Genomic DNA, 15,623 nt, shown 5'->3' on the forward strand with positions numbered 1-15,623 from the left:
CACAGGATACTGCAATTTATTTTAAATGTGTACAGAAAGTTATTCAAGAATATATCTAAAGATCCTTTTAAACCGAAACATATAGAAACTTCTGAAGCAAACGCTTTACATATATATTTTTTTAAATCCACAAGACGTAGCAACAAAAACTATTTCTTGGACGAAATTTCAATAACGCCCTGGTATGGGTGATTTGTCATCAGCAGAGATTATTTTGAACATTTAATCACGATTTTTTTTTACAAATATTAGGTTTAAATTTGAAACGCCAAGTGGCTCGGTAGCTTAATTGGTAAAGCACTCGTCTGGCATACAAGAGTCGTGGGTTCGAATCTCACCTGAGCTCGTAATTGTTTTTTATGATGTCACTCATAATTCATCCATCTTTACCTCGCGTAATGAGTTAATTAATTAATATATTGAATGTTTTCAAAAAAAAAAGTACGTGTGAGTTCGGTAATAAAATAATTTTGCAAACCTCCTTCGGAGGGGCCCCAAAGACTCTAGCTACGCCACTGACACTTATCATGATATAACAACCATATTTAAAAATCGCCTGGATACTGGATTCAAACTCGAGACCTTCCAATCGTGAGCGGTATGCCTTTCCATCTGCGCCATCCTAGAATTGATGAATAAATCGTCCAGTGCAAAATATAAACTCTCATAGCTGAATATTTATCATGTGAGAGCTTCTATTCGACATCTTCTAATCAACACATGGTACGCTAATCAACAACTGAACAGGCATATTATTCAGCTGCTGTTCAGTGCTGATCCAAGCTGAGTTCAGTCGGCTATTTTTAGCGCACAGTGAGAAAATTTATGTCAATGATGGTCAAAAATAATGTTTATTTACACAAAGTGAAATCAGTTTGAAATGATTAAGACGAATATGCATCGAAGCCAAACCTCAAATTTTCAAGAGCACAAATCTAGAGAACCAGACTGCGCAGCGGCTCGAGCTGAAAACCTAAACAATTGGTCACACGCTGGTGGTGACCAATCGATTAAGTTTTCAGCTTGAACGGATATTTAGTTCTTTAGATTTGTGTTCTTGAAAATTTGAGGTTTGGCTTCGATGCATCTTCACCTTAAGCTAACTTCATAATAAGTTTAGTTTGTTCAAAACTTCAATTTGAATGATTCATTAACTTAAATTGAAATGCATTTATTTTATAAATTATGTTTGTATTAATTAATTATATTATTGATTTGTACTTTTCATAAACTTATTATGCATTAAAGAAATAGTCCTCTGTATGAATATATTTAAATCATTTGAAGTATTCTGAGGACTATGCGCCTGAATAGAAAAATGTTCGAATATCTTGACGCATGGGATTTTTTTTTTCGGAAATAACCAAGTAAATCATTTTTCTCTGATCGCACTATTCAATTGTGAAAAAAGGTCGTTTCAAATGTAGCTCGCTATAGAAATTTATTTAATCAATTCAGTCAAAGAAATTTCTTCTTTTCTTGTACGGAACAACATCCCGAGCAGGCAAAGCTTAGCAATAGCAAATTAAAATATGGATAGCTAAAAGTGATATAAACTTGATAAATATAATATATAAAAGATCTGGAAATGATATCTAAACTTAACTACATATAAAAAAACAAACAAAATTTTGATGTTGTCTTCAGATCTTTTCTGTTAATCAAGTCAATATTACGCTTTGTTTGTCAGTAATTCACTCCTACTAGGAATACTTAGCCCAAATGTTTGTTTTTGTTTTTCAAAATAATCCTACATTTCTGGAGGCTGACCATGTTTATTTTCTGAACAGCTATTTAAAAAGGTTTGAGAAAGAATAAGTTATAAGCTTTGAAATGCATTCGGAACTCAACACGAATTTCGAAAATTTTGTCCATTTTATGAAATTTAGCTATAGTGTGATCGCTTTTACAAGGCTTATGTATTGCTGAACAATGAGTTTGTTAATCGTCATTTTGGCCTCTATTGGATCAACTGTTCCTATAATATACTGAAGCTGAATTAGGATTTTATAAGATACATATTCAGCTCTATTCATGCTTATGTTAAACATGTGGAAATAGCTGAAGTGCGACGCAAGAAAAACGTTAGTTCGTCTTCTGAATATCCTTTTATACATATACATTTGTTTAGTGGAATATTGACTTTTTAATTGGGGGAAACATGTCTTGTTCAGCTCATTAGTAAAAGAATATTGACTAGCCGAATGAGAATCTTTGGAAACGTTTAATAAGTGGCGATTCAACCTTTGTTCATTCTAATGCATAACGTTGAACATTGACCTAAGTTTGTGTTAAAAAAGCACCTTCTCAGCTCTTTATAGAGCAACATTTTTATTCAGCTGTCATTACCATTATTGAACAAAAATTAAACTTGCATGCTTGTTTGTGGCTCTGAATTGTTAGTTGGGGTCCCCTTTGGTCGGTGATGCGATCCATGAATAAGGAGGAAAAATACGACGAATACTTTAAACTAATTTTGAATTATCTTGCGGTGAAATATAAAGGTAGATTGGTAGGATTAAAAAAAAAGTTTTCGACATTCATAATATCCGCCCAGACAACCAGAAATCGCATGAAAGTTCACGTTACAACTCGTATATTCATACGAACTACATCAAACTCGCTAAACACCGTGGATAAACTCGTCAGATTGATGAGTCTCCTCGCATAAAACACTTTTTTTCTGAGTTCATTTGTACATTTTGTTTCGTCCCGTACACACGTACAAAGTAGGTCGGATCAATCCGTAGCAGCTGTCATATCATCATTTGTTATCATAAGTTAAGTCGCATAATATTGCAGGTTAGTTCGCTAGAATATTTATACACTCGCATTGTATGTTATTATTCATCACATAATATATGCACGCATATCGCCTCCACTTTTGTACGTAGAAGGCCGTTTCGCAACATCTTATAAGTGAAATTTTGCACATATAGAGCCTCCAGGTGATTTCGTTATACGTACATTTTGGTTGTCTGGGCGGCTATTCTAAGGGTTTTTTTTAGTAATGACGAAAAGAGAAAGGTATGTGTATACTAGACCTGTTAACTTTTTCTAATATACCCTTACACATCAAATTCCGAACTTATTTATCAAAACAAGTTACCTGTCCAAAAATGAGTCAGTTTGGTACAGTTTTAGAGGAGTATCAAATCGATTTTGTGGTTTTTTGGACCTTTTAACCGATATACGTTCCTGAAACCCAAAAAATATAATTAATAATTATTCGAAAATACCACTAGCCTTTTTGCTAACACAATTGTCTATCACTTGGTCGAAAACACTAGGGTGTTATGACCGCTTTTTTTATTATGCTTTGAAGGTAATTATTCAAAAAATCTCTAAAACAGCAATATATTTTTCAAGTTTGCCACATAAATTCCGATATTTTTTTTTATCATATTTTGTATCCAATTCAACTAACTATTTCATCTGCGTATTTCGAACATATCGTCTTTTTAATGTAAGAATTGTTTTTCACTGTGATATAATAGGGTCCCAAAGCCCTGTCCCAATTTTAGTGCCAAACGCTTAAGTTTAGGCCAAAAACATATGTTTACTCAATTTTCTAATGTTTCCGTTGGTTCAAATCCAAAAATCATTGTTTTATGATGTTTTTAGATTTTACCACACCCCTTGGCACATTACATATAATTTGCAATTGGATTAGATGGACAAATTGATGTGAAGATTTGCGAAAAAGTTACACGTCTTCTCAGTGAGAATCGAACTCACGACTCCCTGATCTCTAGTTAGGGCGCGTTATCCCTACGCCATGAGAAGACTCATGAACGCAAAAGTTAACCTGAATTCGATTTCAGCTCAATAATCACGTGGTGCAAATTATTTGTAATGTTTAGCTTTTCGGTAGTTGTTAAACTTCCACTCGGCTGGTTAGCCGTAAACCACGATTCATAATTAAAAACAAGTATGATATAGCCGTTATTTGAGCGGGAAAAATTGCTAAAGTACTTGCAGTAACATGCTCTTTCGTGTCATTAAATAAAAACAAGATTTCATTAAAAAATTTAGGACCCAATTAAAAATGTTTCACTTTATACCCTGAAATCTCATAGAATTGCCAACACGAATACGCTCTATGAAAACCACAGTTACCCATAATTTAGTCGTCATATCTTTGAACCCTACTTACCACCACCATCGCGATGCATCGGTTCAAAATAGAGTTGGTGATAAGGTTTGGGCCTGAGGATCAGAAGATCCACGGTTTATACACAATAATCTTTTTCTTTTTTTTTGCATAATCAACAGTAATCGTAGTTCATTATCATCAATAAGTGAAGGAACATTACCACTGGTATTTTGATATTTTGAGTAATACATGCCGATCATAAACATAACATAAAGGTTGTTTGACGATTTGAACAATGTGTTGGCTGTTGGCACCCACCCAGCCCCTCTTAAAACTTTTTGTATGAATATTCTACAAAATGATGGTGATTTGTATGAGCCGTGACATCATGAGGTCACTCACTCACCCCTTTAAGCATTTTAAAATTTGTGAATAAGCCCGTGTAATTTGGTTATTAGTTATTTGTGCGATACTTGATGGATTATAATTATTAGCTCTATTTAAGTTTTCAGTACGATGCTGGTTTACTCCCCAAAGACTGGAAGACGCGTTACGGAATTAGTACTCAATAAATGCTTCCTCGTTGCTGGGATGAGTTATAGTTCTCAAGACTGTTGCTACGCTGATTAACCTTGAGTCATTACTTATAGTTGCCTTTACATATTACAAGGTAGTTCTTCCTATAGGGTGCTCTTTTATAACAAAAATTTCATTTTGGGTGAAATTAAAAAAATCTCAATGAAAATGTTTCTAATTTAGGTCAAATAGTTACAAAGGTTAGCTTGATTGGTGTGAAGAAAAAGAAAAAAATAATACATTATCCTTTGTACTTTATCCGTGGATCTTCTGATCCTCAGCCCCAACCCTAACCACCAAAGCTATTTTGAGCCGATGGCGAAGGACTGTAGGATTCAAAGATATGACGTCTAAATCATGGGTCTAATCATGAAAACCACATCATAAAGTGCATTCTTGTTGAGCCCTATGAGATTTTAGGGTATAGAGTGATATACTTTGAATTATTTTGCAGTGAAAATCAATTCCCACATGAAAATGATGTATGAACGATATGTTCGTAACACTTAGATTAAATAGATAGTTGAATTGGATACAACATATAGAGTTCAGTTCTGTTTGATCTTTCGACCTTGACGCTTGCTCCTACGGGGGTGAGCGACGAAGGCAGGATCAAACATGTCGCGCGTCGGTCTAGTAAGTGAAAAAGTGGCGTGATCGGTTAGTTCTTTTTGATCCTTTGACCTTGACGCTTGCTGCTGGGCAGTGCGTCAAGAAAGCCAATTTTGTTTTCCTTTTCGGGTCGCGCGCCTTTTTTTTTCTGAGTGCTTTTATATAGCCGAGCAAACGAGTGAGGCTGAGAGTGGATTGTGGCTGCACAGTGAAGGATAAAGGATCAATTGGTGAGCTCGTTTCATGCTACTATTTCTAATCTATAAAATATGTATGACTGCACATTTAATCGTTACAATTGTGGGACGTAAATATTAATTTTCAACAAACTATGAATTGTTCGTCACTGTGAGTGTCGACACAAACTCTGATTCATGAATTATTTATGTTTCACATTTTTTTATTTTCAGAACACCCCTTTTTACCTTTATTTTTGTAATTAAAAAAAAACATTGAATGGTTCGACACAACAAGTGTAGACTTGCGAAAATTTCACTTTATTCAACAAACTTTGGATGGTTCGCCACTGTAATTGTCGGCATAAGAATAAGAGTGTTCTATGATGTTCCAACCAATCAAGTTTTTTGTTTATTTTCAAATAAGTAAAATATAATAACACATGCTTTCGTCCTGACAGCTGTAGGAATGTTACATTTAGGTATTTGTTCAACAAACTTTGAATGGTTCGTCACCTCAAGTGTCGGCAAAATTTTCCACTACATAGAAATTGTTCATATCAAATGAAAATATTATATTTACAAATAAGCATGTATATATCTCACAAATCATTATTTATCATGGTCTAATCGCTTATCAAAGTGAATCCTGTGACCCAACGATCCTTCCCATTAACAAACATCCCTCCCAGTAACCTTTGTGGAGATGCAGAGGCAAACACGGTCTCCAAATAGCAAAGGTTACACACTAACATTCCTTCCCCCAATCCCACGTGACTGCAAGGACGTGGCCGGCGCCGTTATTGACCCTGTATAAATAGAGGCACTGAATTATGCACATTGAAGAAGATTATGGCCAATCCCAGCCAAACTTCTAGTTGATTCTTTGTGCATTTTCACTGACTTCGGTCAATCACGGAATAGCAACCATTGATATGTGTAGTCAGTCTAAGCTAAGCTAAGCTAAGTTGAATTGGATACAACATATAATTTTTGAAACCTGAATACTTGATGGAAATTCTGGAGAAATTTTTCAAGAAGTTCAGGATAGAATTGCAAAATCTCTATCAATCAAATGAAAAATTTCTATGGAAAATACATGGATTAATCTTAGGGAAACAATAATAAATTTCTCTAAGAAATCCCTGTACAAATTACTTGGGAAATCTTTGAGTATTTTCGCGGAAGAGTTTTTGAAGAGCAGTTGAACGTATTCCGCTAGGAACATTATAGGGATGTCAAAATTCTTCACACATTTCTTAGTAAGGCATTTTTGAAAAAAATAAAAGTATATATTTCTAAGAGAGTTTTGAAGGTCCTTAATTTAAGAGGAATCTGAAAAATAATATCATAAATAATATTTTCTCAACTGAGTTTCTGTTTTAATTGCTCGTGAAATTCTTGTTGAATATTACGAGAAATCCTTACAGTAGCACCTGGAAGTATTTCTTTATTTATTTTTCAGGAAATCTGGATAATTATTGCTGCGATTTTTTCGAACAATCTAATAGAGAAACTTTAGGAAGAACTTCGAAGCAAATTTGGAAAAACTGTTGGCCTACTCTCGTGGAAGAATCCTTGCTTGGTGATCTTGGAGACATTTTTGATGAGACTCCTAGAATTTTTTGTACTATTTTTTTGGTGAAATCCTAAACAAATTATCATGAACACAGGAGGAATTTAGTATCGTTTTGTCTCAAATTCCGAACACTCGGATTTTGTATGACGCTTTGGTTGAAATGTTTCGCTGAAATATATCATCACATTATCAGGAAATGGCGGTCAATTGCAATTCAATTTAAACGACTTCCAATCTATTTTATACCTCGTGAATAGTGACGATTGTCTAGTTCGAGACCAGCAGAACAAATTTAGATTAATTTATTTGCGGAATTATTCATTTGAATATGATTTATTTGTGCTGTTCGGAATTTGAATCAAGGTGTTCGGAATATGAGACATAATGAACACAGTGTTCGGCATTTAAATCAAAATGTTGTTCCATACTTTCACGTAAAAACAATACTATACAAGTTTGAATAAAAAATTTTCTCAGCAAACCCAATCTGTTAGCTATTAGACTTTGTGAAGAAATTAAAATTTCACAAACATCAGCTAATTTATGCCTATCAGATGCATTTGAAGTCACTGTTAGACTTAAGTGTTCGGAATATGAGTCAAAACGGTACTCTACTAGTAAGTGGAAGACCTTCGAGGAGAAATGATAGAAAAGAATTTGTAATGTATTCTCTGGCAGAATCCTTCAAGAGATTTTTTAAACAATTCGAGATTCTTTGAGATATTTTCTAGTGAGATCAGAAAGCCTGAGAATGATTTTCCGTGGGGATCCCAGGATGAACTCAGCGGAAACTGGTAAAGTTGTTCTTGAAGAAAGCACTGAAAAGAACGAGAATAATTCATGAAGAAATTCCCGTAGGAATTCTCAGAACACATTGTTGAATACCTGGAAAGTTCGTGGAAGAATCACAAAGAACATTCCTTGTGAGTTTTTTCTACTAGAATTCGTGAAGGATTTTCACTGGATTACAAAAAAGAATAAATCGTTTTCGTAGCGAAAATTGGAACTTACAAATATCACTGATGTGCCGCGAAACTACGAAATTTGGAAAAATTATGATTATTGCGATCGACACTATTTATGTAAAACAAATACATTGACATTATTGAAGTTGGAACTAGATAGGCGAATGTGAAAAGCGAACGAGGATTACATTTCATATATTGCACACAGAACACTAAGAAAATTACATAATAAAGTATTTTAAATTTGTTGTATGACAAAAACTATAATAAGCCAATAAGTGTTTGTATAAAACCATATTTCTAAACAGATTTCGATTAGTTTTTATGTTTTGACATTGATTTGAATATGTTTTGGAATTGAAACATAAATAATTCAAAAAAATAAATAAATTACGCAAAGTCCAATACCTTTGAGCATTTAACCTTCTATGAAAATATTACTTTGATTACAAAAATAGTTCCAATTTGTAAAAATGCTTTTCGTTAAGAAATTTAAGGCCAAATTCAAGTTCTACTAGTTATACTACTTGGCGTGATTCAGTACCTAACTCAAAAAAGTTACGTAATAAAGTAGCATTACGCAGCTGAAATCAGTTTCATAATGACCCTTGCGACACTGTATAATTCCGTAAGTAGGTCGTTTCATGACGGATTGGCGTCATGAAAAACAGCCTACTACGATGAGAAGATGCAAAAAACTATAAGCGAAGTTGATGACTCGATATTGATTATTATTGAAAACGAAGTTTAATTACATATGGTTTCCGCAAATAATTTTCCTAATCATGTCTGTGACATAACTCTATATTTCAATGAGTCAATAGTCGTCGAAATTGACTCCTGAATGTTTGAGTGTTGTCATTAAACCAAGAAATAGATTGATTATTTTTTTTTTATTATTGCTGTTCAAGGAACTTTAACCCGATGGTCATTTGCAGTTATGAAAATGTAAAAAAAAATATTGACATGTGTCTAACTGCCTTTGCAGAAATGTTCTGCTAACAAATCAGTATTAGTGCATAAATTTCATTTGATAACGTAACTCTACAGTCTCAAAATACAGCTCAACAAAAATCTGTCCCTCCTCAAAACAAGCATTTTTATCTTTCAAAACAGCGCCGTCATCGCGCCGAAATAAAAATCCAACCCATTCCCAGAATTTCATCATGCTTCTAGAATGCGCTGCCTCTGCCGTCTCCTTCCTCCTCTCGCTGTGCACCGTCATCAAGATCCGAACCTGTTCGAACAGGGCCAGAAAACTATCGCACCAGAAAATCCCAATCCACACGACACAACATACCGCACACCTCCATCGGCATTTTCATAATAATTTAAACCGAACCGGACCAAGCGAAATATGTGTGTTGTGGAAAGGAAAACAACCCACTCATCGAAAGCTCGCACACAGCGACAAGACGGCGCGCGTTCCACACGGCTCTGCTTCAGTCAGTGGGGTAGTGACGTCATGTACACACCACCCCACAGAGCGCCCTTACTTCTACCTAGTCACCTTGAACTGCCGACTGAATCAAACGCAGCCTCGTTCCCTATCAGCCACTGTTCACGTGAACACAGTCAACGCTTGCTCCGCTCCGCTTCAAATCGGTTTGCCAATGCAAGCGAGCCCCCGGCCTCTGATTGGCTGGGCCGGCTGACGAAGACGACGACGACAACGCGAAGCAAGCGGCAGCGCAGCGATGCTTCTGAGCTCATCATCCACTGTTCACGTGAACAGCGCGTGCTGTCGAATGTTCAGTGCGCGATCAGCGCTCGGCTTCGCGGGAAAAACAACGTCAATGGGCTCGGGCAGTAGCCAAAAGCCGCCACCGCCGCCGCCGGTTCCGTGGATGGGTGTGTTGCACACGCAGACAAACGAACGAAGGTGCTGAGGCAGAGAGCGCCCACCACAAATAGAAGGTGACACAAAAGTGCGCCGCCGATGACGTCAATGAGAATTGGACCGACTGAAGCAAAGCGAATCATTCGATCCCAACGTGGACACTGAAAGGGGAATACAGTTTGGTCAAAGGTGAGCTATTTTGCCCTTTGAGGGTTGCATAGCTGATCCGTGGGGACCTTTGATGGGAGCTCGATGCACCAAATCCGGAAAGATTCATTGATGGCTACCTTATTTTTAGGTACGTGCTTGAGGAACAGCAACTGGCTTCGTATGAACGAAAGCGAAACAAACGAGTCACCCTGTGAGCGGCGGCGATGGAATCAAAGCAGGCAACGGACGACGTACGTGTAGAAACGTGAAATACGCACACTAGCAAGCGCCTGCTGCGATGGTGTTGGTGCCGATCGCAGCAGCAGCAGCTATGAAGAGCACTGCAAACCCTAAACAAAGGCTTACAACATTCTGTGCCGTCGAAGAAAGCGGACGTGTAAGGTGAAAAGTGCGAATTTTGGCTCTCTTGCCCAAAAAGGCCTCAATCAGGGAGGAAATAAGTGAATTGCAAAAGCAAGTGCAAGTGCGCGTCGACAGCCAAGAAAAGTGAATTCAACCAAGAGAGAAGTTACAGGTTGAAACAGAAATCAGTTCAAATTGAAACGTGTTCCAAGGAAGAGACAAGTGTTTCAGCAGAGCAAACTGTGGAAAATAGTATGTTGAATTGAGGAAAAAATTCAAACAGAGCAGAGCTGAAAGTGCAAACGAAAAACGTTCAAGTTGATACAAGTGGAAAAAAAACGTTGATTTTTGGCGGAAGCAGTACCCGTAAAGCAGGAATATAAATCTACCGCAAGTCAGTGTACTAGATGGAGGATACTGGAATACTACTGTCTCCTCCGGCAACGCCACCACTGGAAATTGGCAGCAAAGATCCCAAGGTAAGGTTCCTTATCAGTTGCAACTCAGGCTCCATTCGGCCAGAGTCTATTGTAGTAGAAAATTTAATTTCCCACAGTAATCAGAGTGAAGTGTTGCTAATTATCCGTTATCTCTATTTGAGTTGAATGAGACAGTCATTGCCATCGCCGTGCGGTCAATGATATGACGCTCGAATGTTCGCAAGTGTCGAAATATTTCGCAAAGGCCCCTGTGTCGCGATTAGCCAGAGCGCGAAATCGTACGGCCGTAGCTTCAGAACGACTTGTTCCCTCTATCGCTCGATGATTTGACACGCTTGATAAGAGTGTGTTTCAGTGGCTAGAACAACCGGAAGCAAATTTTGGACGGTTCAGCTCGAGTGAGCACGTATACCATCACGTGTCGTTGGCACAATTCGATGGTGGGCGGGAATTCCCGAAGGACACATCATTTCGATTCAGTCGCACAATGATCGGAAGAAGCGAGAGGTGAGGTCTACTTTCACACAGGAGTTCAGGTTCATTCTAATAATAGAGTTCTCAAAAGCCCAGACAGTATTTTTTAATGTGTCACCTTGTGGTCGAGACGTCGCAAAATTAATTGTCAGCTTTTGGGAGCATGATCAGCTTACCCAACCAAGAAACAAAAATCGCTGAAGCTGCAAACACTGCTGGTCAACCGATAGAAAATCCGAGGCCACGAAGTGACCAGGCGGAGTTCACGTGTCTACAAGTGCTTGATCGGTGGGAAATGGTTATTTTTAGCCCTACCCGGATTTGCTCAATTCCGACGCAGGATTCTCTTATCAGCGACACAGATTGTCACTGGACGTAGTTCTTATAGTTGAGATGACTGTCTTTGTCGTAGGAATTTCGCAATGACGGTTAATACAGCAATCAGCTTCTTTGTAGATTGAGACCCTTAAGTTTCAAGTTAAGGCAACAGTCTATTTTACTTGATCCCCAAAATAGCAAAAAAGTACAAACGAATCTAGCTGCACCAAAAATACAGCTTTGAATAGCTAAAATTAGAGTGCAACGAGAGCAATTTTACTATCTCGCGGACAGAAACTATTCTAGCAGGGCGCAACCTTGCATCATCGCTCGATTGCAATACTGTTTCACGCGGCTGTGACTTTCCGAACAGTCGCCGTAGTCATCGTCAGAAAGCACACCCCATCTTACCCCACATATATAAATAGCTCCGTTCGAACCCAAGCAAGCGGGGCGCGCGCGCCATAAAAAAAAGTCGACGTCAAACTACACTCAACCCACCGAGCGCGGACTACTGCCATGATGATGATGATGCGGCAAAGGAGGGTGTGAGCGCAACCGTCCCACTCTGGCTCGAGCACAGTTTGAACACAAATAGCACCCGCCTCGCTTGCTCCCATTGATCACGCTGTGATCACGCAGCCAGAGCTCGCAATCAGCTGGTGTTCACGTGAACATTGCATGGCAAGTTAAAAGGCATTCGGTCGGTTCGGGTAGACTTTGGACTCTGCCACTGCTGCCTGCGCTTCGCTGTCGTTCTACGAGTGTTGTTTTCGTTTTGCCTCTCCCTCTCGCACTCTCTGCCGCCCTCGCCATCGTGCTTCCTCTCGATGGTGCGCTGCAGTAGGAACCTTCCCAATGACGTCGCGCCGTTGCTTTTGCGGTTTCGCCTGCTAAGATTGTATTGAGACGAGGTAGAAGAACGCTCTTATTTCGTTGTTTTTTTTTTTTGCGTTATGGAATCGCATTTTTGCTGCCTCATCCCCTTCTCGGGAACTGGCTGTTGAAAGCTGCATTGTGGCCAAATGGAATGAATGATACAGCTTCGAGTGTTTGCACGCGGCTACACACCCATTTCAGGGGGGGCTCTATTGAGCGCGTACGTGACCGAGCGCGTGTTTTGGTCACTTTTCAAGATGGCTGCCCCAATTTGAATTTGACAAGGCCGTTCCCTCTGTCGTTGTTGAACGATGACACTAGCGAGTTGGCACCAGGGGGCCGATATGGTGGCCATATTTTGTTGCCTCTTATCGAACGCAAGCAGCGCTCACCAATACTATTACGCTGTAAGCAATGCAGCTGGTGTGAATGTGGGAAAATGAACCTAGGCACACAAAATCTACGCATATTGTTCGTTATTATTTCCATAGCGTAGCTCGCGGTCTAAAATAAAAGTAAGTTTCATATATATTATCATAAAAACCACAATGAAGTGTTGTTTCCTTCTTTCGGTGTCGATTCTCATAATCAGAAGAACAATTATTACGATGATAACATTTCGCATCACAAGTTTCCAACCAATATCGATGCGCGGGATAGATGGCTAAATGCCATTTCGAACGCGGATTAAACCACTGATAAGTAAACCGAAGACTTTCAATGCACAGTCTCACATAGCAGCTTTGCGCAGTTTTTGTCTTGTTTGGCGCATTTTGTACCATTTTCAATCATACGGAAGGTAAACATTCAACAAATACATGAGTGTGCGTGAGAATTTCAACTGGAGTATAAATTTATGCTCCCGATAAGAAGGCACAACATGATCTGTCAAATACCATAGTGAAAAACTATGATGCCATCCCTTTGGTTGGCACCTATTTGTACGCTTCCGTTTTGTTTAAATGAATCGTTCGCTAACCTGAACTTTTTCGTTCTCTTTTTGTTTACAGACCACTACGGAAATCAAGCAAGCTCTAAAGCGCAAATTGGAACAGAATCAAGCGTCACCACGTGTTGCAGACATGTTGACTAAGGGTTTTACCACACCCAACCACTCTGATCTATCGGAGGATGAATCTGATCTCCCACCGAGGAAGCGTCTGTATGTGCGCGACCCGGTTCAACTGGAGCAGCACTATCATCACACATCGCTGACTCCACCGCCGTCGGACTTTTCTGGATCCGAGGACGAAAACACCAAATCCGCCGATGATGCTCTGCATTCAGCTCAACCACAACGCGAGAGCGTCATCATGCGAATTAACAAGGATGGTTCTTGCACTTCGGCGAAGGAACCAGACACAAATCTGAACGTATTTCGCAGCGTCAAGTACAAAATGGGCCGTCGTTCGCCGTTCCAACCCATGGAGTCACAAGCCGTCGAACAACAACCTATCAGTAGCCAGATCCAGGATCGTATCACGTCGCGAGAACCTTCGGAGGAATTCAGCGTTGCGCCTGTCGCTCCTGTTACCCACCCTAGTCGAGTATTAGAGCACAGCCAACAGTATGTACCTGTCGTTCCTTCCGTAGTACCTGTTGTAGCACCGACAATGCAGGCTCCTGCTCCCATGCTGAAACCTGCACCTCCAGTTAAGCCAGCAACCTCGCTTCCTGTGATAGCTCCTAAAATTCCACAACTCATCCTCGCCACCCCGAATGGCTTCGTTCTGGTTCCTCCGCAAATCTCACAGAACCTACTCGGTCAAACCAACGGCAAAGCACTTCTGGTCCCTCAGCCGTCCAGTGCTGCTTCCGTTCCTGCCCCAGCCGCTCCCCAGAAACCAGAACGCAGACGAATCTACGAATGCGAACACCCGAACTGTGGCAAAAACTACTTCAAATCCAGTCACCTGAAGGCTCATCAACGCATTCACACCGGCGAACGGCCCTTCATTTGCAAGTGGCCAGACTGTGGCCGTCGATTCTCCCGCTCCGACGAGCTGTCCCGCCACAAGCGAACCCATACAGGAGAGAAGAAGTTTGTCTGTCCCGTCTGTCAGCGCCGATTCATGCGCTCTGATCATCTGTCCAAACACGTCAAGCGTCACAACAAGGACAAAGGTCAGAAGGGTCAACAGCAGCAGCAGCAACCGCAACAGCCACAACAACAACCGATCTACCCGATATCGGTGTACCCGGACGCAGCCGTCCCGGTGCAGTTCGTCACGGCGGGCCCAGTTTTCTAAGTCTCTGTGTTTAAAGTGTGTTTTACAAGTCTTGTAAATACTTTATCGGAACTGACTAGATCTTAGCTTGCGTGCGCTTGTTAGCGCTCGCGCTTCTATTGTTTGTGTGCTGTCCCTATCTTTCTTCGTGGAACCTTTCCTCTATGAGCAAGGAAGGAGAAAGAGAGATAACGTTCATTCCAGGTTGCAAATCTATCAATATCTGTACTACTGTTACTCGAACTGGGAGCGGGGTTTAGATGAAGGCATCAGAGACAGAGTTGCTAGTTTCGTTTTCAGGGACTTTGACAGCGTTTTTTTGTTATCGTTTTTGTCAATGTTTTGAGTTTCCTTTATCCTATGTTTATAATATAATATAAAACATCTGTGATCGTTTAAAATTACTTTAAAGCTAAGAGAGGATGTAATGGTCGTTTTACTAATCTTAACGAGTTTTAGTAACTTATTTAAAACTATAGAATGAAAGAGTGTGAGTTAAGATGTTCACCTATTTGTTCAAAAAATCTAGAACTGTTATAAAAATATGTTTTATTCGTATGAGAAAAAAGAAAAGCAAAAGAATGAATCAATGAAAAATGGGAGAGAATACAAATCTATCTATTACAAACATAAAACACAAACGGCTCTTCTCAATTACCTACGATATCACAAAACGGAAAACTCCCCCCAACGTCTACCGCCTCCAAATTCCACCTTGGCACGTGTCGCAAGTTTACCCAGAAAAAAGTAAAAAATATGTCGATGGAAAAGTACTCCACTCATTCTCCGCCAGCGCACTCACACACATCCATGTCAACCATTTCCTTCCCCAACGGTTCGCTCGTGTTGTTTGCTAGAGATATCTACACAAAAAGTAGGATAAGGCGAAATTATTCTCGGTCTCGAAGCACCAGCGCCGGTTATTAC

The 15,623-nt window shown here is 39.5% G+C and overlaps 1 protein-coding gene and 1 non-coding gene across 2 annotated transcripts; both read left to right on the forward strand.

Annotated features, from left to right (window-relative positions):
• Positions 1–274: 274 nt before the first annotated feature.
• On the forward strand, positions 275–346 carry Trnaa-ggc. The gene has a single exon. It is a non-coding gene; the product is annotated as a tRNA-Ala (tRNA).
• A 9,994-nt stretch (positions 347–10,340) lies between these two features.
• Positions 10,341–15,264, forward strand: LOC5568166 (Krueppel-like factor 3). The gene is made up of 2 exons (XM_021848197.1): positions 10,341–10,836; positions 13,479–15,264. The coding sequence occupies exons 1-2, from the start codon at positions 10,765–10,767 to the stop codon at positions 14,715–14,717; spliced, it is 1,311 nt and encodes a 436-aa protein (XP_021703889.1). The 5' UTR covers positions 10,341–10,764; the 3' UTR covers positions 14,718–15,264.
• The last annotated feature ends 359 nt before the right edge of the window (positions 15,265–15,623 follow it).

The sequence above is a fragment of the Aedes aegypti genome, chromosome 2 (assembly GCF_002204515.2).
Source record: "Aedes aegypti strain LVP_AGWG chromosome 2, AaegL5.0 Primary Assembly, whole genome shotgun sequence".
Taxonomy (NCBI): Eukaryota; Metazoa; Arthropoda; class Insecta; order Diptera; family Culicidae; genus Aedes; species Aedes aegypti.

Excerpts from the sequence above, each read along its gene's own strand:
- LOC5568166 (XM_021848197.1), top strand. The coding sequence starts at position 10,765 with ATGGAGGATACTGGAATACTACTGTCTCCTCCGGCAACGCCACCACTG. Across the intron at positions 10,837-13,478 it reads TTGGCAGCAAAGATCCCAAG|ACCACTACGGAAATCAAGCA; the intron begins GTAAGGTTCCTT and ends TTTTGTTTACAG.